The sequence below is a fragment of the Hevea brasiliensis genome, chromosome 9, assembly GCF_030052815.1.
Source record: "Hevea brasiliensis isolate MT/VB/25A 57/8 chromosome 9, ASM3005281v1, whole genome shotgun sequence".
Classification (NCBI taxonomy): Eukaryota; Viridiplantae; Streptophyta; class Magnoliopsida; order Malpighiales; family Euphorbiaceae; genus Hevea; species Hevea brasiliensis.
In genome coordinates, this window is record NC_079501.1 from 13,056,393 (window position 1) to 13,078,665 (window position 22,273).

The 22,273-nt window shown below is 34.0% G+C and overlaps 1 protein-coding gene across 2 annotated transcripts; it reads right to left on the bottom strand.

Moving 5' to 3' along the window:
- Positions 1–12,381: 12,381 nt before the first annotated feature.
- Positions 12,382–21,715, bottom strand: LOC110640618 (uncharacterized). Of its 2 annotated transcripts, XM_058152986.1 has the most exons (5): positions 21,427–21,715; positions 20,137–20,329; positions 17,901–19,034; positions 13,376–13,492; positions 12,382–13,255 (listed from the first exon to the last, which is right to left on the bottom strand). In XM_058152986.1, exons 3-5 carry the CDS (start codon positions 19,017–19,019, stop codon positions 12,626–12,628), a joined length of 1,866 nt encoding a protein of 621 aa, XP_058008969.1. In that variant the 5' UTR covers positions 19,020–19,034; positions 20,137–20,329; positions 21,427–21,715; the 3' UTR covers positions 12,382–12,625. The 2 variants fall into 2 exon arrangements, with proteins under 2 accessions (XP_058008969.1, XP_058008968.1); XM_058152985.1 differs by lacking the exon at positions 20,137–20,329.
- Between the last annotated feature and the right edge of the window lie 558 nt (positions 21,716–22,273).

The following is a 22,273-nucleotide window of genomic DNA, read 5'->3' on the forward strand; positions in this document are numbered from 1 at the left end:
AACTCTGGAGGCGTCCACAAGACAGTGTATCCTTCACCGCTCATAGGTAGTGTTAACACAGGGGCAGTGGTTAGACACTCCTTATCCTCGTCATTATAACTGACTCTATCGAGCTCTCTTCCTGTCCTTTGCATCTTATCCACTTCCCTTTTCCTATTTTTGGTATTGTTGGTATCTTTTCAACCTGCTGTACTTATTCCTTAATTTTAGTCCTATCTCATCCTTACACCTTTTCCTTCAAAGATGTCTATCCCATCATCAACTTTAACTTTCTTTTTATTTCTTAGTCTTATCTTGATTACTAGTTTCATTACTGAGAGAATTCTAACCCTATGATTTACTCCTACCAGCACATTCTTCACCTTATGTAACACTTATAATTACCCATAGAAAATTTTTCTTGTATCCCCTTTTTTTCAACTTAACTATCAAAACATTATCATTCCCTACCAGCCTTAGTAGGAAATTGCTTATCCTGGATGAATATGAGCCCCATAAACTATAACTTCCATCTGAACTAACACGGCTGTAGGAAATATGTGTCATGCCTTAATTCCAAACAAGATACTTCACGTGTTCATTCTCCTTAATATAATCATATATACTGCCCATAGCTTTCTAAACTTCAACCTCAAATTACCCATCAACAACAATTTCATCTATTGAAACTCATCCATAAATAGTACTTCATCTAGCTCATAGTTTAAAACAGTCGCAAGCCTTAGTAGCTAACTCAATTTAACTCCTGTCATTACTCTGATCGTCCTTTCATACTTAACACTAGGTATGTACTTACTGTCATTCTCATATCAGGAAATTGTATATGAATTGGTGCCTATCAAAATCTCAAATAACTAGGTCTCCTTGCCTCGATCTGCTCCTTATATAACGCTCTGGAATCAAAAACACGAGCTAAACTTGAAAAGAAAGAAAAATATCCTCTATATTCAACTACGCCCGATTGTCCATATAATAACGTTTAACCTATGTTTCTTAGTCTCTCTTCAAATTTCATCATCTCCTAGCACAATTGTGCTCTACCTATAAGGTATCATCTGCATGAACCCTTTACTGTACCATCGTCCTTCCTGACATAATATTTTATAATTTATTAACTTTACTTATACTCGACCTATGATTCATATCTATCATCGTTTATATTGTGCCCTTAACCCTTGTTGAATCCTGAAAGATTTCTCTCGCTAATAGATTCTTTCAACACTAATTCCACCCTTATCTATGGTCATTAATTTGATCCTTAAACTTTCTAGTGATTTTTACCATCCATACTTGTTACTTTTTATTCTACCCCTCATTTGCTCTGTTGTTATTGCTTCACCGCAAAGTGATTACGTTGATCACACTAAAAATGTTTGCCTGATATTCATAACGAACCTCTAACTACCTTCTCACTATCTCAAAAGTCTAACCTAAAACCTATGTGTCATTATCTATCATTCTTTTCCTCTCATCATACCTATTTGATCCCTTAGACTGACTTTTATTCAACTTACTGCTTACTAACTTCTCTTTCTCTACCTATTTAGGTAGTCCGCAATACCATCGCACACCTTCTAACATTTACTCATTATTATTGTATTCCATACCTCCATCACTTTTCTCACTAATGTGGTCCCATTTTGGGTTTTCCATCCTTGTCATTCTCCTTGCCAAGAATAACACTTAGCCTATCCTATATCTTAACTTTGTTCCTTTTATTATGCGCTCTTTAGGTTGTCCTTTCATTTATTTCCTTTGTCTTACCCAAAATAGAACTTGACTATTCTATCCCTGGTTCCATTCTTTTTCCTAACATAATAGCTGTACTTGCTAACTATATCTTTCAGAGTCTCTACCACATTATCACATATCTGTGCTACTCAGATTTGGTCCTTTGATCACTCTAGCTAGTACTCCCACTGGCATTTAAATTATATTGTATCTGCAATCAATTGTCCAAACTTTTATTCTGCACTTTCTTTATCCATTGGCCTTCTATGATTTATCTTCGCTAATTTATTACTCTTAATACTATTATAATTAGATTATATTATTGTTTTGAAAAATATGAAGTTAGAAAGGAACTCAGGAAATTGCAGTCATACTTTTATCGTATGATTTCTATTCTTATCCTTTAGCTTACATAATACCCTTACTACCTCGAGAATTGATTCTGCAGTAATTTTTATTTATTATTATTATTATTTTCTATGTTTACTCAATTAGCCAAAGCTCAAGATTCCGGGCACCCAAACCCGTCATCCAATTCAAAGGATTTACATCCATCGTGATCTGATTATATATGATTCCTATAATGGAACTTGTATCCTCTGCAGGATACCCAAGCCAATTACTCTCTACCACACTCTACAGTCCCATCTGGGGCACTATTTGGTTGGTCACCATTATTAGTAATAACTTTCGATCCCTTCTGAAAAGATAGGACTACACCCTAACTTGCTGCAACAAAGGTACTACATTTACCACCTTGCCCAAACCATGTCAAATTAATGACTCTCCTATCATATCATATCTCTGTGAATCCTCAATTCATAGTTTCGACCTTCCCTAGGTAGTAGGGTTGCACTTTACATCTTGCTAATACACACAAGGTATTCTATTCTCACTAAGTTCTAAGCAAAACGTCTGTCATTCTGCAAACATCATCCAAAATTCCATACCGAAGACTAGATGGTCTCACTCTATAGGTGTCATTTTTTTACTTTGCAACTAGTCCGAAACCTCTGGTCTGATGGCAACTTTTACTGTAACTCTAGCTCATGCTGGGGTAACTGAGTCACTGACTCTAGTTATCACCCAACTGTGACATTTCAATATTCTAACTCTAGACCCCTATAATCAAGAGTTTCCAACTCCTCTGCAGATATAGAACTGCATTGCAGTATTATCAGCCAAAGCAGACGCTCGCAACATCCTCATCATAAGCACTCTGGAAGTACGCAGCTCTACACAATAATCCCATGTCGGTACTGTAATCTGCAGCTTACAGAACAGATATCGAGAACATTGTATAGTTACTACGATACGTCCTGACAGACTAGGTCTCCCAATTTCTTATCTCTCTTGAATCTTTTATTATCACAAACTTATTATGACTGGGTCATCTACTGATGACTGCCAGCAGTGGTATCCTCATCCTTATCTAGGGCAACTGTACTTTCAAGACTCACCTTTATGTATTCGTGACTTGCACGAAATGGGCACACCATTTAAACCCATACAGACAGAAACATAGCATTTCTTGGAGTACGTATCCTCATGATAGATCTCATATGTCTACTAACTCTATTTCACATTTCTATGAACTCCACGAAAATCAAGACACTAATTGAGGAACTTTTATATTTTCCGAGGTATAACGCAGAATCTAGAAACAAAGATACAGAAAAGACAAAACAGAATCCTATACTCCGCATGTAACATCCTAACAAGACTCCTTTTACACTCCTAATTATATTATTTCCCATGAATCTAGAGCCTAAGCTCTGATACCACATTTGTCACGACCCAACCTATGGGCCGGACCGGCACTAGGACCTGGGCCAGCCTAAAGCCCCCGAGGCCCGTAGTAAGCCTTAACTATTCATTTACCCAACTCTAAGGCCCATTTGGGCCCAATTTCAAGAAAACAAATGGACAGAGTCCGGCCATAAAATGGACTTACCAACGGGGAGTTTTCGACTCACCCGACCTGTAAACACAATATATAGTCATTTGGGGAGCTCAGCTCACCCTCCACATACTCATCAACATAAAATAAATGGGAGCTCAGCTCCCTCATCCAATCCATCAAACATGCATAGCATATTTAGTTTACAGGTCCAACATGATAATAATATTACAGACCAAATTCAAATAATTACTACTAACACATGCGGAAATTCTAGGAGTAATTAAAATTACACAAATATTGATAAACAACCTGCGAGGTAGAAAAGCAGGTTAACCCAGAACAAAATATCCTCCTGTGGCCTGTAAAAATTTTTGAACAGGAGTGAACGTTCGACTCAGAGAGTAAAATATCAATTTTAACCATAATCTCTATAACTATCTAAAACTCATGCAACCTGTGGAATGAAATGCAACATCAGCAATAAATTCATATCATAGCATCAAAAAGGTAATTTGGAGCACTCACGCACCCTGTAGCATCAATCATAACATATGGGAGCTGATCCCCTATACAGCTCTCTTAAATCCAACCTGGTGCCAGCGAAGAACTCAAGCCGGACTTTCGCTTAATAAACCAAATCGAGGGTCCCAGCGAAGAACTCAAGCCGTGACTACCCCTCGAAGGATCGGGTCCCAGCGAAGAACTCAAGCCGTGACTACCCGTCCTATCCATAGTCCACACCACATCACACGCACGCCAACGCACGCACACTGCTCCAAATTACCACAACAACATCACGGCACTTTAACATTTATCAATGCATCATAAATCGTGCCTAGAGTTTAACTACATAAATATATGCATATAAGTGATGCATGGGCATGTTGAACATATAATAATATCGAAATTACAATTAAAATTAATATTTTACTCACAGACTTGACGGTGGTCACTGAGGCGGCTGGGCGGAGGAAGAAGGCTGTCCCGGCTCACCTGACAATTTTATTACAATCATTTAATACAAATGACTCAATACAAATCAAGAAAAGACCCAATACGTCCTAAGTCATGCCGAAAATCCGGCAGAGTCTCCCCTATACCTAGGACCTACCCAACCTGTAAAAGGGCTCAAAACACACTTCTATATCCACAATCCATATATCCACAACTCAATCACATCACACAGCCCCTCCTGGGCCCATCAAATCAATCATCCATCACAATATGTAAAATTTCAATTTAGTCCTTATAATTGATCATTTTTGCAAAAACTGCTCAAATAAGCTCTAAAAATTATAAAACTTTGCCCCGCGGTCCTTAGAAATATTACTAAGCTATTGCAAAAAGAATCGTAATTTTCTAAGCTACCACGAATATTTTATGGATTTTTAATCCTATTTAAGCACTAGAAAATTACGAAAAAGCAAGGTTCGGGTTTACCTTTGCCGATTCCGACTTCGGGAACGTGCTCGGGATGCCTAACAATGGTGGGGTAGCCAAAATCTCGATCCAATTCGGAGACTTTTCCGGTAGCTGGTCTGTCTGGCCGGAAATTCACAGATCCGGACAACTGTCGAATTTCCGCGAATTGAGGATACCTACACGAAGCCCAATAATAATATATAAAAATCAGGGGTGTTACAGAATATTAAAGAGAAAAATAAAAAAAAAATTAAAACTAATTTTTAATAGTAAATATCTATTTTATTTTTATTTAAAATTAAAATAAGTAATTATAAAATAAAAATGTATAATTTCATAAATTTTTTACTCACTCCCTTTCTAAATTGAAAAGAAAGATCCTATACTATATTTTAATACCTTATTTCATTATCTTCTTTTTTTTTTCTTCAAAAATTTTTTTACATATGATAATTAATCAATATTACATAATTTTATAAAAAATTATGTAATAAAATTATATATATATATATATATATATATATATATATATATATATATATATATATATATATATATATATATATATATATAATGTATGTAATTTTAAATTATCTCAAACAATTGTAATATTATAAATATTTTTTAAGATTATGCATTAAATTTTTTTTTATAAGGGAATAAGAGAATGGGCTTGTCAAAATAAATTATGTGTTTTTAACTACGGAACCAAATCTGACTAAGTCATTGAAATCTCCCTATTAGCATTTATTTATTTATTTATTTTTGAAAAATTTATTTTTTATTTTTTTAAATAATTGAATTAATCCGTCAGTCACACCGGATAACACGAATTAATAAAAAAAAATTACTTAATTTTTGTATGCGTCGATTATTTATTTGATTCAATTGAAAATTTAGCTGAATCATCGGTCTATCAGGTCAAATTGGCAAACCAGACCGGGTTTATTGTCCCTTGTCACATTCATAAATCCCTAAAATCATACTCACTTTCCCGTTTCCCCCGTGTGCTTTCCACTAGGGGACTCAAAGTAGGAAAAAAAAAGCTTTTGTTAAATAAAAAAAATAATTTAAAAAGTAAAAAAAAAAAAAAGTGAAATGGGCGAATTGAATTGAGCCACGTAAGGGTAGGGTGGGATGCAGAGAGTGGAGTGTAAGTTGGAAGCATGTGATGTGAGTCCCAACTGCTCAAAGTCAACTTTGACTCCAACCTTTCACCTTAATCATTTGCAATTCAGCAACTTGCTCTAATTATGCTTTTATATACGCAATTTTCTATTAATTGTTTGCAGGGGTGAGAATGAAGTGAACTAATTTCCCAATTTTTTTTATTTATTATTATAAAGATTAATTAAAAATGAAAATAATTTTGCATTATATATTTTAGGGATATCAATGGACTAATACCATATTGATTAAGTATTTATTTAGCAATAAAAGAGGTTTAAATTTTAATAACTCTCTTCTGTCTTTAAACAATTTTAATATATCAAAAAGGTATATATATTTATAATTAGTGGAATTGCATAATCCAATATTAAAGCCTTTGACAACTCTATCTGAGGGTGGGCTTTAATTATGTTGTTATTAAAATCGCATTAGCTTAACAATATTTGGTTAGTTATAAAGAGGTGATTTATTTTGTCTTGGCTTACATAAAATGAGAGACATTTGCCTTTGATAGGGCAATTGGCTCATTCTCTTGGTTTAGCCATTTTGGATATATTATTCTTGCTTTCTAATCACTTTCCTATTGTTCTTTTCTTCTGGGGGTATTGCAAGTTTAACTTGTTAATTTGTCTACGTACCTTTTGACTTCTAGATCATCATCTCTTTCGTCTCGCCCTTATTTGAACTTGACTTTCTTTATATAACTGGTTTAACATTCTAAGTGTGTACCTAATCTTTGAATTCCTGTCTGTACCTTACCCACATTAATTAAAGCCTCAGAAGAAGATTAATACCACATGGGTTTGCTACCCTTTTTCTCATGGAAAAATAAGGCTCCAAATTGCGTTACTTGCAGGGAAGTGTTTTAGGTAGGTTGGTGATTATTTGGCAACTCTGCTGACTTTGATTTCTTTTAGTTTCTTCAAGAGAGAAAGAACAAATATTTTTAAGCTTATTAAATTTTCTTGACTCTCTTACATCTTATCCTCATGAGAATAGAAAAATGAGATCTCAAAGAGGCTTTGGTCATATGATTACCACCAATTTAGGCATGATTGCTGAAAATAATTAATTAAGAGCCTTAAATTATAAAATACTTGCAAATACACTTTGGTTACAACTGATCATGTATTTGCAAATACAAGGTTTCATAATTTCCTTTTTCAAATTTCCTTTTTCTTTTTAAATATGATATAATAAAATCAACAACTATATATTAGCCTAATAATTCACTAATTGACTGCCTATTTAACAGTAACTTAAATCCCATTAGTCCTTCCCTTTAAAAAATTTGCTTTGCATAATTAAAATTAAAAATACACTAACAGTTTCCCTAGCCTGCTATGTTGATGACCTATAAGAGTCAAGATTCTGCAGTATTTGGTAAGAGGTAGCCATCTGTTCTGCAGTCTTGGCAACTGGCTTGTTATCATTTTTCTTTGTTGTATTAGGCACCTTACCTGGTTCTTTTTGAGCTTCTCACATATGATTCTTTCCACACACACACACACACACACACACACACACACACACACATATATATATATATATATATATATATATATATATATATATATTTGGGATTAGGCTCAATTTCATGGTTATCTTCAGAAAAGAGTATTAATAGATATGATATCACATGAGATTGCAACTTATTAGTTCCTTACAAAATGTAAAGATGACCTTTAATTTGTGTGAAAGGGGGGCTACGACAGGAAGGGATGATATCACATGTTGTGAACACACATGAAGGAGGGTGAGAAAGAGGTCATAAAGCAGCAGGGTTAGGATAATAGAAGAAGCAAAGGTTGTATTTGCATGTGGGCGGAGACAACTTGCCAAAGAGGACAAGTGAATGTCCTCCCACCATCCTTGTCTATGGTCCTTCACTCCCATGTGATCTTCATACATAAAATAAATCCCTAATACATCACCTTATTTGTCAATTTTGGAGGGGATATATAAAAATATGACCCAACCCATGGTGCTATCCAACAGAATGTGACCTCATTAGGGCAATTTATTTTTTATAAAAAAAAAATTATGACAAATAATCCATATTTATTTTCAACAATCGGATCTTATAAAATAAAATAAAATATATTGGATGATGGAGATGTTTTAAAGATGTAAAAAAATAAATTTATTATGGCGCAAAAGAAAAAGATGGGATCATTTGGAACGGTGTGATTGTGAACCCATATAATTAGCAAGAAGAAAAAATCCAATCCCCACAGTTGATGCAGTGATGCAGCACGAGATCAAAATAATGCAGGTGTTGAACTGTTGGGTTACAGAAGCCAACCTGAGCAACAATCTTTCTGGAACAAAGTCTTACACTTTGGAATAAGTGTATAGGGACATGGTTCCCTTTAAAGTCAATTTTTGACTAATGAGTGTCAGCCAAAGTAGACTATTGATTGCTCAAAATTGAGACAGGAATTCCACCATGGAAAATATTATTTATGCTTGTTCCTGCACTCCCTCGTCTAACAGTATGGGCATATGAGGTTTTTGTTACCCAACTTTAGTCTCTAGGTGCAGGCTCAACTCCAAAATTTTGGCAGAATCAAGAAATGGGTTTTCCCCCCTATTTCTTTAAAGAAATAAAAAAAAAGAGGGAAAATCAAAGCAAATTTTTACTCAAATAATGTGGCAGAGACTGGTTAGAGACCAGGGGAAAAAATGATGGTCAAAGTGTAAATGATAACATGTCTCCTTGGAGAGTTGAGACAAGGGAATTTGATTTGGTAGGACTTCTCTTCTCTTGAGGGTTTCACATGGATGGGGTACTCAAGATTTGCTATGCCTCACAAACAAGAAAACACCTGTCAGCTCTACATTGGGGGATAAAAATAAATAAAGGGATAAGATAAAGTTAGCTGTTCTGTTAGCCTTTTAAAATCACAAGAGCATTCATACCGCCGCTGGAGAGTAGCTAGAAGAGGCATTTATTGAAACTGCTTCTCTTCCAAGAGTATATATCTTATTCACAGTATATGATGATTTTGATCTGTAAATAAGAAATATATACCTGGAAAGATGGTTCGTTCAGAATTGAATATCTTGCCATAAGTGAAATTTTCAATAGGTGTGTCAGGATTGTTGATAACTTGAAGTGGCACTTTGTCATAAATGAGAGATTATTTAAGAACTCATAATGTGTGCTTCAACATAAATCAAATGTCAAAATTTTCTTGTCCTAATTTTGATGATTAAGGGTTTGAAAATTGAATCAAAACCAATAATTACAACTAGCAACAATAATGATATTGTTTAATAGGTGAACTGAAAACAGCATGCAAGCTATCATGAACAGCCTTTGGCGGGTCTTTATCAATCTGTTAGTTGAACGTGGGGACCAATAGTCTAAATCGTGCAATTTCTATTTTTGATGAAACCATGCATGCCTCAAGAAACTGGTTTTCAACTTTACGCAATCTCTATTTAAAAAAAGGGCTTAAAATGTTTCACAAGCAAGAAAAGAAAAGATAGAATCATATCCAAGGACTTTCTTTGTTCCTACATACAACACTAGCTCCATCACTACATTACTGATCTTAATATGTTTTCTTTTGCTTTAAAGGCAAAAGTACGATATTCTTGCTTACAATATTCCTACACTGGCTTAGTTACAGGAGTAAAGACAAGACCAACCACTACAACTACCAGCTTAACTAACCATCATCATGTTCTACTAGCTCCAAAAGCTAAAAACACAAGGAAAAGGATTTCATGGCACAGGGGAGAGTGCTGCTAAAGTAATTGATCGAAATCATAGATATCCATGGCCAAAATGCATGCAAAAGAGAATAAATTATGGTCCAACCCAACTTTATTTGTACACTATTTATATGTTTGGATTGAGAGATTTTACTCATGGATTTGAGTAAATTTATTGTTTGAATATTGTAAATGAAAATATATTTGAATTTAATCAAAATCTCATGTATGAATAACAAGTTTAAAAATTAAAGATTTAACATAACCTTTTATCTTATTATTTCAAATCTATCCCACAACAATTAAATATTTAAGCTCTACATGATATCAAAACTTTTAGGCATTTTCATAAAAATTCCTTTTATTAGCCAAATAAAAGACTTTCAAATTTTAAAATTTTAAATTCTAAATTTTAAATCAAACATTTGAAATCTAAAATCTTAGACACAACCAATATTAATTCAAAATTTCTGATGTAGTATGACAAGAAATTCATTTCTTTCACCTAACTCTCAACAAAGTGGGTGTTAATTCATTTTAGAAGTACCTATATTATTTGTTGATGAATTATTATTATTATTTTGAGATTTTCATTAAAAGTGGGTTAAAGGTACAAGAAGCCTAGGGCTAGATATAAATCGCAAAGAAATGGTTCCTACATCATCAAAAAAAGAACAAAAATAATTCAGACCTAGCAGCTAGCCTAAAAAAAACGGCCCATAAGCCCAAGAACAAATGAACCCCAACGCTACCATCTCTACCCAGCAGGAAAAGAAACGCCGCAGTAGCTCCATCTGCGTTCTCTGTTGATCGGAAGAAAGCTGTTGTCGTCGCACCACCACCATAGCACACCTGATCCAAAATCAGCAGAGAGGGCTTGGGTTCTTTTTAAGGCAGCAAACGGTGATCTGCAAGAACTCTGAACGGCAGAGCTACGCGGTAATCTCAATCTCTTGGAGCCATTTGGGTCCAACAACCAAAATAGAGCAGGCCAATGGAATGACCCCCAAGATATCTTTCAGATGCATAAAGGGAGAGCTCTTTCTCATAGGGTTAACCACACTCAAGAAACAAGCCACACCTACGGGAGCTAAAAAGCTTATCCGCAACAGATCGAAATCGTCCCTCCTATGAAGTTCAGTCCGCATGCTAAAGAAACATACACAACAATCTATCTACAGTCCCGCCCAGAGGTGAGGAAGGAGAGACTCACTCCCTGGACAGGAGGGGAGCCATCCTCTGCCCTGATGGGGCAAAGAGCAGCCAAAAATCTCGTCAAGAAAAACTGGTTGAGTAGTTGTTTGATATTGAATTTAAAAGTTTAAAATTTTTTATTGGATAAAAGTTTTATTTTAAATGTTATAAAAAATAATTTCAAAAATTATGTTAAAAATTTATTAAATTTAATTTTAAATTATTTTTTAATTAATATATTTAAAATAATAATTTTTTCAATTACAGGTTTAATAATGTTACCAAACAAATTCTAAGATTGTGTTTGGATTGAAGAAGAATAAGGGAGCAAAAAAAATTTGAAAGTTTTCACTCACTTAATGTTTGGTTAGAGAAGAAAATAAAAAGGAAAGAAAATTTTAAAAAGAAAATAATAGTTAAAATTTTTTTATTTTCTTTCTAAATTAAAGAAGAAGTGAGAAAAAAATATTTAAAATTATAAAAATATTTTTATAATTTTTAAATTCTTTTAAATGTCTATAGTATTATAATTTTATTCTTAAAAAAATAAATTTTCTCTTAATATTTTTTTTCTTAATTCAATTATAAAATAAAAAAATTATTTTTCTCTTTAATCATTAAAATCTTTCATTTTCCTCATTATTTTCTTTTTTCCCCCATTATTTTCTTTTTTCTCCGTCCAAACGTAGTGTAAGAATGCAGAAAAGAAGGCGAGAGGATTTTTTCCCCAAAAATCTTGACAACAAAAACGGACTTTACTCTTTCTGTTGATGAATTATTTATTCACAAGTGCAGTAAATTATCATACGGTTCAAGTTATAATAAGTACATATTCTAAGAAAACAATTCCCGTGGGGTAGAACCAGGAATGGAGGGACAAACCACATGGAACAAGTGCCACCGTACAGTTGAGGGCTCCAGCACAAAAGTTGAACAATATTTTATCTTCTGACAGACTCTAGATTAGTCAGAGAGAAAAATCTTTGCCATATCAGGACTGTTCCATAACAAGAAACAGGCAAACACTTAGTCACAGACACTTGCTCACCATGGACTGAATTGTGGAAGAACATCAATATATTTACTTCTTCTCCTCCTTGTACTAACATTTGTGGCACCAATTGAATCTCAAGATAGAGGAAGCACCAATGTCAACGCCAGAGAGAAATTACATTTAGTAATCTCTTAACCAATACAAAGAACCTTAAGAGCTAAAACTGGAAGCTTACTAAACAACGTTTTCGAAGTATCAAAAGAAAACCAAATAAATTCCAGGTAAGAATATTATTACATGATGCTTTTAAGCTAGAGTATTTCGTGTTTCAAAGATAGTCCAAATTTTGCACTAAATACAGTCAAAAACTGAAACTAAGTAGACAGGCTTCATAACTAGTGGTATATTTTGGACTCAGGACTCGAGAAATTTCCACAAATTCAAGGTGGCTGCCACGAGTTTCATACTTTCAGAAATCTTCTGAGTTCTCAGTACCAGGATCTAGCACCAACATACCGATCATATAGACCTATACCATGTGGAGGAGAAGCAGGACGATGTAGTGTCCTTGTGTAAGGTTGGTATTCAGATGGCTGGGAAGCAGAATATGAGAGATCATGGTCCCTGTATAGAACATCGGGATCACGGTGTTCAATCTCCCCCCGATACCTCATTTCTGAATCTAGAAACCATCTATCATGATGCTCATGGAATGGGTACCTTGCATGCTTAATCTGCTCTCGACGCCTCAGCTCCAAATCTCGAAATAGTCCGTCCTGATGTTCAACAGGTGGATCCATTCTATAATCATTCCTTTCCAAGATCCGTTCGTAAGCATATGATTGTGGAGGGGGTACAAGAGTTGGTGCTCGGGGTAAAGGTACACACGATGGCAGAGGTGCAACAGGGGATGCATAAATTTCCCTTTCATAGGTGTCAAGGCGCCGCTTCCTAGTCCTGTCCTGATCTGCAAATTTATGGATTTCTGCTATGTGATGTCGTTTTCTACTCTTGTCTCGATCTGTAAATGTACGTGTCTTTGCTCCAGGATTTCTTTGCAACCCTTTCAACTCGGAGGTATTGCTAGCAGCTCGAAAAAGCTTGCACAAATTCTTCACCTATGGACAAGAAGTAATCACCATTTGTTGAATCACGAATGAACTAGACGTAGCATCATCCTGATACTTGATGCCAACAGCACCTTTTATTAGTATATCCATAATTAAATAAGGTCAAACCTGTTCTGATGTCAGTCGACAATCAAATTTGTTCTTCTGGTAGTAGTTGTCTTTGATAACCTTTTTAAACTTCTCCTCTGGCAGAGGCAAGCAGTCCTCATAAACATTGAACCGCACCTATCATAACAAATACTCTTATTGCCATTAATTTTTGTTTCAGGCCACTAAACCAAGTAGAGACATGGAAAACAAAAATATTTGATCACATAGCAGACAAAAAGCAATATCCTAAATTGCATTTAGGAAATAACAGCAGAAGTTATAGTTAGCCAACTTGCCATGCAGCCAAGATCCAGATTTATTATTTTGACTTTTATGCAAGTGAAAAAGAGCAGAAGATAGTGTCTAAAGCAAATCAAGCAACTCTCATCAGCAAAGCAATAAGAGAATTAAGTGTAAAATCAACTGAATTTAACTTTTTCATAAATGAGAAACGCTAGCAGGAAGCATTTCTTCTGACTTGATAAAACATCAATGCTTTTTTGGCACACATTCAGGATCCCTTGAGCTAATCAAACAAGAATTTATGCTATCTTCCAGAAGTAAGATGAATAAATGAGGTGCTAATGCAGCTTTATGTTGATAAAAGAAGAGTGAGTTAAGTTTTTCATTTTTTTTAAAAAAGGTTTTGTATGGCCCACAAAAAGGCCCCTTTCATAAGCACTCCTGATGAACCTAGCACAAATCAACGCCAATCTCATCTTCATTTAACAATGACTATTCTCCTTCTTAAACTGATTACTTTGAATTTGTTGAAATAATCAAGGAAATCAGACCAATTCAGGAATATCTTGTCTGGAACTACTAAATTCATACTGCTTCTTTAAGAAAGCAAGGCCAGGCAAAGGAGTTAAAATGAAAAATTGAACATTAATCTGCCAAACTGAAACGCCCATAGTTAGTATTCTCCTCCTAAACAAAAAGGCACAGTTCCAAACCTTATATAACCTTGGTTTACCTTCAAAAACTTCCATCCAAACCGTGTAAGGGAGAAATTGCAATGGCAAAAGCTGCAGAACTATAGCATTATAGTATAGACAAACATAAACTTTATTCTACGATGGAGTCACTTGGAATATGATATTCTTAATTTTGAAATCTCAAAAGACAAACCAAATCCTATTTGACCTAAAGATAGAAACTAATTATCATATACTCCCAATCATGCTAGGAGACAATAATATGCAATTGAAAAGATGTCATTGATGACCACAAAGTAACAATAAATAGTCCATGAACATAACATAAAATGAAAAGTTTCAAAGAATAACTGATTAAGAAGATAAAAAAAATAAGTTGAATAACATTAGTTAAACCAGTAAAAGAAAGAAAAAAAAATAGTACTACAATAACTCAGAAAGTTCAGTATCAAACATAATGAAAGAGAGAAAAACGATCTATATAACTGTTCTCAATTAATTGGAAATTGAAGCCTAGTTAAGTTAAACTGAGTCTACACTATGGCATAAAATAACAGGCACCATGTTTTATGCATCAAGTTCACATTGTTTCTAGTAAAATTTAATGCAAATGAAAACAAGAATTTTTAATGAAAAAAGTTCTTACAAAATGGCAAAAATAGTTAGACTGCACACCATATCCACATGATGCATGGAAGTGATTGTAACATAATTTAAATGGCCCACTAAAAGCATGTGAGAGTATGTTTAATGGAATTAGGCTCAAGCCAAAATAGTAACCTCAAAGTTTAAGCTTTCAAGTAGGCCTCTACATTTTCTCGGAAATTCAAATATGTCACAGTTTACTGATTAATAGGCAACTGAAGCTACAAGCAAGCATAGTTTACCATTTATGACACAAGATAATTGGCCATTTTTGTTAGTTGGACTCAAGCATAAGTGCCAAATATGCATAAATATTCAAGGTTCTATCTAGGCTATCTTCCACATTTTTCCATTAATTTGAAGTTTAAAAGCATCCTACATGCCAAAAAGTAACTTCCATATCTTTTGAACTAAAAATTGCTATAAGCATAAAAGAGACAAACATTGCTAGTATCGACTCCAAACTATGGTTCACTTTTTTAACTACTACAGAAATTATACATATATATTGATACATTGGAGCCATAACTTCATTAAGAATCATATTATTTAAAAAATTCTAAAGAAAATGGAGAGTTGGTTGCCTTCTCTATAAAAGGAGGCACTCCTTTTTCATCTTATCATAAAATAAATAATAATAATGACAATAATAAATAAGGGACTAGACTCCCACACTAGCCTTTGCCTATGGAAAGGTGCCACACTTCTATCTAATCTCATTGGCAAGTGGGCTATTTATAAGATAAACATGTTTAATAGATGGTGGGCTAAGTTCAAAACCTGAAGTGTAATGAATAAAAGAATATTTGAAATGATTGAACATTCTTGAATTGTTGAATTAAAAAGAAGAATTTGTGAATTGAATATTCATAGTTGCAAATTCATCTCACTTTCACTCTAGAGTAGACTACTCTACGGAGTTCATCATTCACAATAGTTCATTACTCAAGTAAATAAATCACATATCCTAGGTCAAAACACATCAGGCATCGTACAAAAGCTAAACATGAACCAAGCACATCTAAAGAAGGTACACAAGCGTCAAGAAAGGTTTAGATAGATTAGTGTTGGTCAATATGGTTTGTCTATATAGAATGAAGAGAAACATTGAAGTCCTAGTAGCAATATTTAATAAGTGATAACACATGGCCAAAGGTTAAATGTGGTCCAAAACAAGAGGAAGGCTAGCATATACTATGCAGTGAGTAGGATTCATGTTCCGTGCCATACAACTTGATGTAGAGAATATATCATGCAAGTAATGGAGATCCACTAGAATAAGAGGGAAAACAAGATTCAATTCCAAAAAATGTCCAACAGCAAAAATGGTCCAGTGACCTCCTGATTGGCATAAGTTCCTAATGCAGATGGGGAATTCAAAAAAATTCAAATTCCAATAATCAAGAAGCTTAGGATTATGGTTCAGTTTCAATGTAGGGTTTATTGAGGAAATTATTGATTCCTAGTTCTTTTAGAATTTTACTGGTGTCTATTTAAATAAATTAGCTGCTAGTCCTCAATTTAATTCTTAAGGGTAATTTTGTAACTTTCAGCTTTACTGGAAGATCTGTCTTGATATTTTTAGGAGTCTTTTTTTTCTGAGCCATAATTTGAGTCCTTATTGGTCTTAGAATAATAGTATTTCTTTTAGTTTCCCTTTAGGTGTCCAAATCTTTAAAGGATGAGGACTAGTTTTGGAGTTTTAACGTCTTAAGGTTTAGGATCAATTTGAATCTATAAATACCTATGTTTGTAATGTCTATAATTGAGTTCTTAATCAATAAGAATTCCTGCAAGTTGCTTCTAGAATTGCGTGATAGAATTCTAATCTTGGGTGTGATGCCAAAGGAAGTTTAGGTATGAAGCCTAGAGCCCTAGTACCATTTATTTCACTGTTAACAGTGCCTAACCAACACTGCAAACACTTTATAGCCCTCTACTTTTACTTCCTAAACCTATTCCTCTACAAACCCTAATTGTCCATCTAAATTCTTAATCACTTCAGCCTACAAATAAGCTACAAATTCAACCTCAAGCCTCAGTCCTGCAAGCTGCCCTGCATCAATACATATATTAGGAAACATGAAATCCAACAAACTATTAAAAGGTGTTACCAATTGCAACATCTTAGTTAATGTAAGCCACTGCTTAATAGTGAAATTCAAATGAGATAAGGATTGATACAAATCAATTCCTTCACATGAATATTACTTTAAATATGACTTCTCATGAAGAAAGTGTCACATTATTCTAATTGTTCATTTGTGATTGGTTCTGAAGAAAAAAGGATGCCCCTTAGATCTTCTTAGATATAAGTGCTTGCCAGTTGTCACACAAAAAAAAAAAGTGACCCATTACATGACACATCCCACACTTGTGTGCTCTAGAGAGGTACGTTGCTAGACCAACCCACAAGTGAGAACTAATGGTTTCGCCAGCCTCACGGCTCAGACCAGTTCCGATTTGCAACGGTTTAAGTTCATAATAGTTCCAGTTCAATTCACAGTTCGACCTCGATTCTAATGTAAAAAGAATTAAAGGGATCCAATAAAAATATGAATTGGGTTGGTTCCAGTCTAGTTTCAAGAAGGAGGGACGGAAACCGACCTCCTTATACCCAGTTCCAAGCGAGTTGTTAAAACGGGACCTTTGACCCAGTCCGATCCGAAATTTGACCAAACCTATCTAGCCTAGTTCATGGTTCAAACTAGCCTGTGGTCAGGTTTATACATAGCCTTACCCTTACTTTGCAAAGAGGCTATTTCCATGACTCAAACCTATGACCTCCAGGCCATAAATGGAGAACCTTTACTATCACACCAAAGCCACCCATACATAATTGTCACAATATATATATATATATATATATATATAAAGGCAAGAGCTTGCAACCTTTGCCTACAAAATCTTCACCCATCATAAATTAAAATAAAGTTGAAATGCAATCTACAGCCACTAACCTGTGAAGGGAATGCAGACTTGAAAGCCTTTGGTTCAATATTGTAACCCCCAGGTCCTGTAGCTTTGTAGATTCCATATAGCAATTTCAAGTCAAAATCAAACAAAAATAGCTTCATCCCTTCACAGATTTGTAGAACAACATCTCTCTTGCTTACTGGCAAACCTAAAACCTTGTAACGGTAGCAATCCTTCTTTGTCTTAGAGCTACACATAAATATCATTCCCATAAGTTTAGCATTTTTGTTTGAAGGTTCTTGCTCATTTGTATCCTTGACAGTCCCTTCATTGATGGCCTTCAAAGCTAACTTCTTCCTTGAGTATTTTCTCCCCTTTTTCTTCTGAGAAATATCTTCGACTTTATCTTCATCCTTCACCTTTTCTTTTTCATCTTCTTCTTGCACTAGTTCATCATCAACATTTGCTTTATTATTCAACTCCTCCATAGTTTGAAGGTTCTTCTTGTTTAAAGGTTTTTGATCATTTATATCCTTGACAATCACTTCATTCTTACCCTTCAAAGCCATCTTCTTCTTTAAGGCCTTTTTTCCTTTCTTCCTCAACTTATCTATTTTCTTGGAGATAGCTTCTATTTGTTCTTCATTCTTCACCTCTTCTTTTGTATCTTCTACATGTGCCACTTCTTCATTAGGATTCTCCTTGTTATTCAACTTCTCCACTGTATGTTCTTTCTCCTTGTCATGTCCTATAACCACATTTGACTCTTTTGTAAGCTCTTCCTTCCCTTTACCAACAGGAATCAAAATTGATTCTTTGCCATTCATCTTCACTGGCTCCAATAAAGTTATCTCAGTTTCAACATTGTCAATATTATCATTATTCATCTCTATTTGCATATTTTCTTTCTCCTCTTCACCCCTAATAACCATATCAAATTCTTTTGAAAATTGTTCCTTCTCTTCACCATCAAGAATCAAAATTGATTGTTCATCGTTCACCTTCACTATTTCTGAAGAAGCTCTATCAATTTCAATGGCCCCACTATTACCATCATTATCCACTTCTTCCATCTTATGTTCTTTCTCCATTTCACCTTCAATATTGCCGTTGCTAGTTTTTGGTGTTCCGCTAAAAGCATCCTCGCCAATTATTTCATCCATTGGAAGTTTGGCAACCTGGATAATCGAATAACAGTTTTAATCAAGTAGATCCCAATAGAGATTTGAAGTGCAAGCAACAGAAATAACTAGGGTAACAACCAATAGTATTGCCAAATTGCCTCCCCTTAAAAGGAGTTCAAGAAATTGAGCTTCTAGTATTCTTTCTAGAATCTCTCAAGATCTCAAAGAGAACCTAGCACATGTACAACAACAAAGAACCATATTATTATGAGAGATCATCCTAGTGATGGAGAAATAGGATGTAAATGCCATTTAGGCACTAGCAAAGTTTGTGCAATTTGCTAGTACCCTAATGAATCAAATCCAAAGTATGATATTTATAAGAGCATGGACTAAAATTCCAAAACATCAAAATACATATGCACGAGACAAGATTCAATAGGAGCCAAAAGGAAAGAAGGAAAGAAAGAAAGAAAAAAAAGGAGGAAAAAAAAGACTATAATTATAAGATCTTTGCTTAAGACAAAAAAAAAAAAAAAAAGATTACTATCCCACATACCATGACAGCATAACAAGGCAAGCACTTGGTACCATTTTGGTAACCATAAAAAGTGGTATATTGGCGCAAATTTATATTAAATGTCTACAACACCACCCAACTATGGTTGATGCTATGGTACCCTTACACAATAAAATTTGGAATATTACTCCTGTAACATGGGGAAGGAAGAAAATTTTCGAGTTGACAATTTATAATTTATTAAATTATGAATGCAGAGAATAGATGAAGAGAAGCCTATTACTCATTACATTTGTTTGTTCATCAAATCTCACATTCATGCTTCTTTGGAAGCACAAGACCTCACTTTGTTCATCAAGAATAATAGATCAGGAATAGGAATCATTCCTATGATTTAAGTTCTTAGTAAATGAGATTGAATGGAATTGGAATGAAATGGTCTTTACTGACAAATTTCTTTCCCATATATGGGCTAGGTATTAGGAATTAGGAATACAAATGAGAGACAAATCTCAATAACCAAACAAAACACAAGTATCATATGAGAATGATCATCATTTTGATAAAAAAAAAAGTTCTTTCACCAAAAGCCAAGTCCAATAATATAAAGGAAATTAGGGTCACAAAGCAAATCACCTAGATAATTCCATGCACAATTCTAATCCATCCATTAGATATTTGCATAAAGGGGCAACCTATGGAACCTCAATTTGTTTCCATTTCCTCGATGTATCTCCTATTAAATATGCCGATCCTTGTCAACTTTATTATTATGTCACATCACATGATATCCTCCACATGATTGCTATAACTGTGCTTTTTCTTCTTGCTGTTTTTACTCATTGACAAAGTAAGAAGCAAACGAGATGATATGAAAATGGAAAAAATACAAACAGTCAATCAAGAAAAGACACATCAATGTCTAGGAGGAAGAAATTTATCAAAAACAGGATTGTGTAGTTTTAACGTCACCAAATTATTTTTTTACTTAAAACTGAAGGGCACATTTATTTTCACAATATTTTCTAAGGAAACAATAAATTGTTAGAAAATGTGCCTAAAAAAAAAACAAAGTTCTTAGAAAATTGGCTTTTCAACTTTTCCTGTTTTAAATGGACTTTTGAAACTAGCTTTTCCAGTTCTCTGATTTTCCTTCTGAAGTTCATAATAGAAAATTAGAAAACGTTCATATCACCTATTGAATGTAGTTTTTTAAAATTTCCTCTCAAGTTAGGAAAATTGGAAACTCCCATTTCTTAAATTTGGATAAATAACTGAGATCATGTCAATTTGTTTAGTTTTTCATGTTTTCATGATGAAAAATTAATTGGAAAACATATATAGAAATTAGCAACGTCTGAGAAGAAAGCTAAAAGAATCTGTTGAAATGCAGGCTAGAATTTCTTCAAAAAGTACTGAGCTTTTCGCATGGAAACAAGCTAATATCCAAGCCAAAAGAATGTAAATTCAAATATTACCCAAATGTTTGAATAACTGCATCTTAAACCTTGATAAGAGTTCTTAGCAACTATAAACTATTCAAGGAACAAGAAATGTGGAATGCAATGAATCTACTAACGCATTATCATGAAACATAAATTACAGCAAAAGAATTCAAAATATGAATCTATTAAGAACAACCTTGGCAATATCTTAAGCACATGAATTAGCCAACTACGAGCCCACAGGATGAGAACACAATAGAAGTGACTAATTAAGCTCTGAATCTAAATTTCTTAAAAAATTAAAGCTGAAACAAGTACAAAACAATAGATCGAAACGAAATATATGACATCGCTAGGGAAATGAAATTCGCCAAGAATTTAAAAAGAAAGAAAAAACAAATAAATGGTAAAATCAACCCTCAGTGACATCGCTACCTCGCGATTAACAAAAAACTGCAATCAGAGGATGAGGAGGACTCACCTTTCTTCCAGTGAGAGAGAGAAAGAGCGAGAGAGATTGAGAATCACCCTATCGAGAGAGAGAGAGAGAGAGAGAGAGAGAGAGCGAGAGAGAGGATGATTGCAGAGAATTTACTTAAATTTGGGCTGATATTTATATAGTGGTAAGCATCTCTCAATTGTTGATGAAGAGCGGAAACCGTCTGATGCTCTGATCATAAGGGTATTAGCTGGGTCTTAGGCAACGGCAGTTGCAGATTTAAGGTGACTTCCATGCTCATTTTGTTGTCCGAAACTTTTAATTATTGTTCTTGAAATTATGGGATTAATGATAAAAAAAATAAATCCTTAATTAAAATTGATAATATATAATTTTTTAAATAGTTCTGGTAAAAAAAATTTAAATATTAAAAAAAATTATATATTATCAATTTTAATTTAAAATATAATATAAATAATAATTTTACCTAATTAAGTGGATTAAAATTGAAAATTACATATAAAATTATTTTTTCTTGATGATAAAATTAATGCATTTTCTTATCAATTACTAAAAAATATTACTACAATTAATTTTGAAAGAAAAAATATTTATATTTTTTAGGGGATCATGTAATTGACAAGTATGGCACCAGAAAATCATGTATTTTTTAGTGGACTACACAAATGTGTGATGCACACTAGAAGTGAGCATGATAAAAGACAGTGATGGTAGAGAGTTTTCTACCCTCTTCATTTCTGCAAAATCACTAGGTCACCATTTGGATTAGATCAAAGACCCATGAAGCTTTTGGCTGTTTTTCTACCATTTTGTCTAGCTAGCCTTGGCCATCAACAAGCCCTTTTCACCATTTGTCAAGCTACTTGTT

What these genes read in the sequence shown, in the direction of transcription:
- LOC110640618 (XM_058152985.1), bottom strand. Translation starts at nt 19,019, where the DNA reads ATGGATGAAATAATTGGCGAGGATGCTTTTAGCGGAACACCAAAAACT. An exon ending in AGTCTGCATTCCCTTCACAG is followed by an intron (nt 13,493 to 17,900) that starts GTTAGTGGCTGT and finishes TTGTTATGATAG; the next exon opens with GTGCGGTTCAATGTTTATGA. An exon ending in GTCGACTGACATCAGAACAG is followed by an intron (nt 13,256 to 13,375) that starts GTTTGACCTTAT and finishes TCTTGTCCATAG; the next exon opens with GTGAAGAATTTGTGCAAGCT.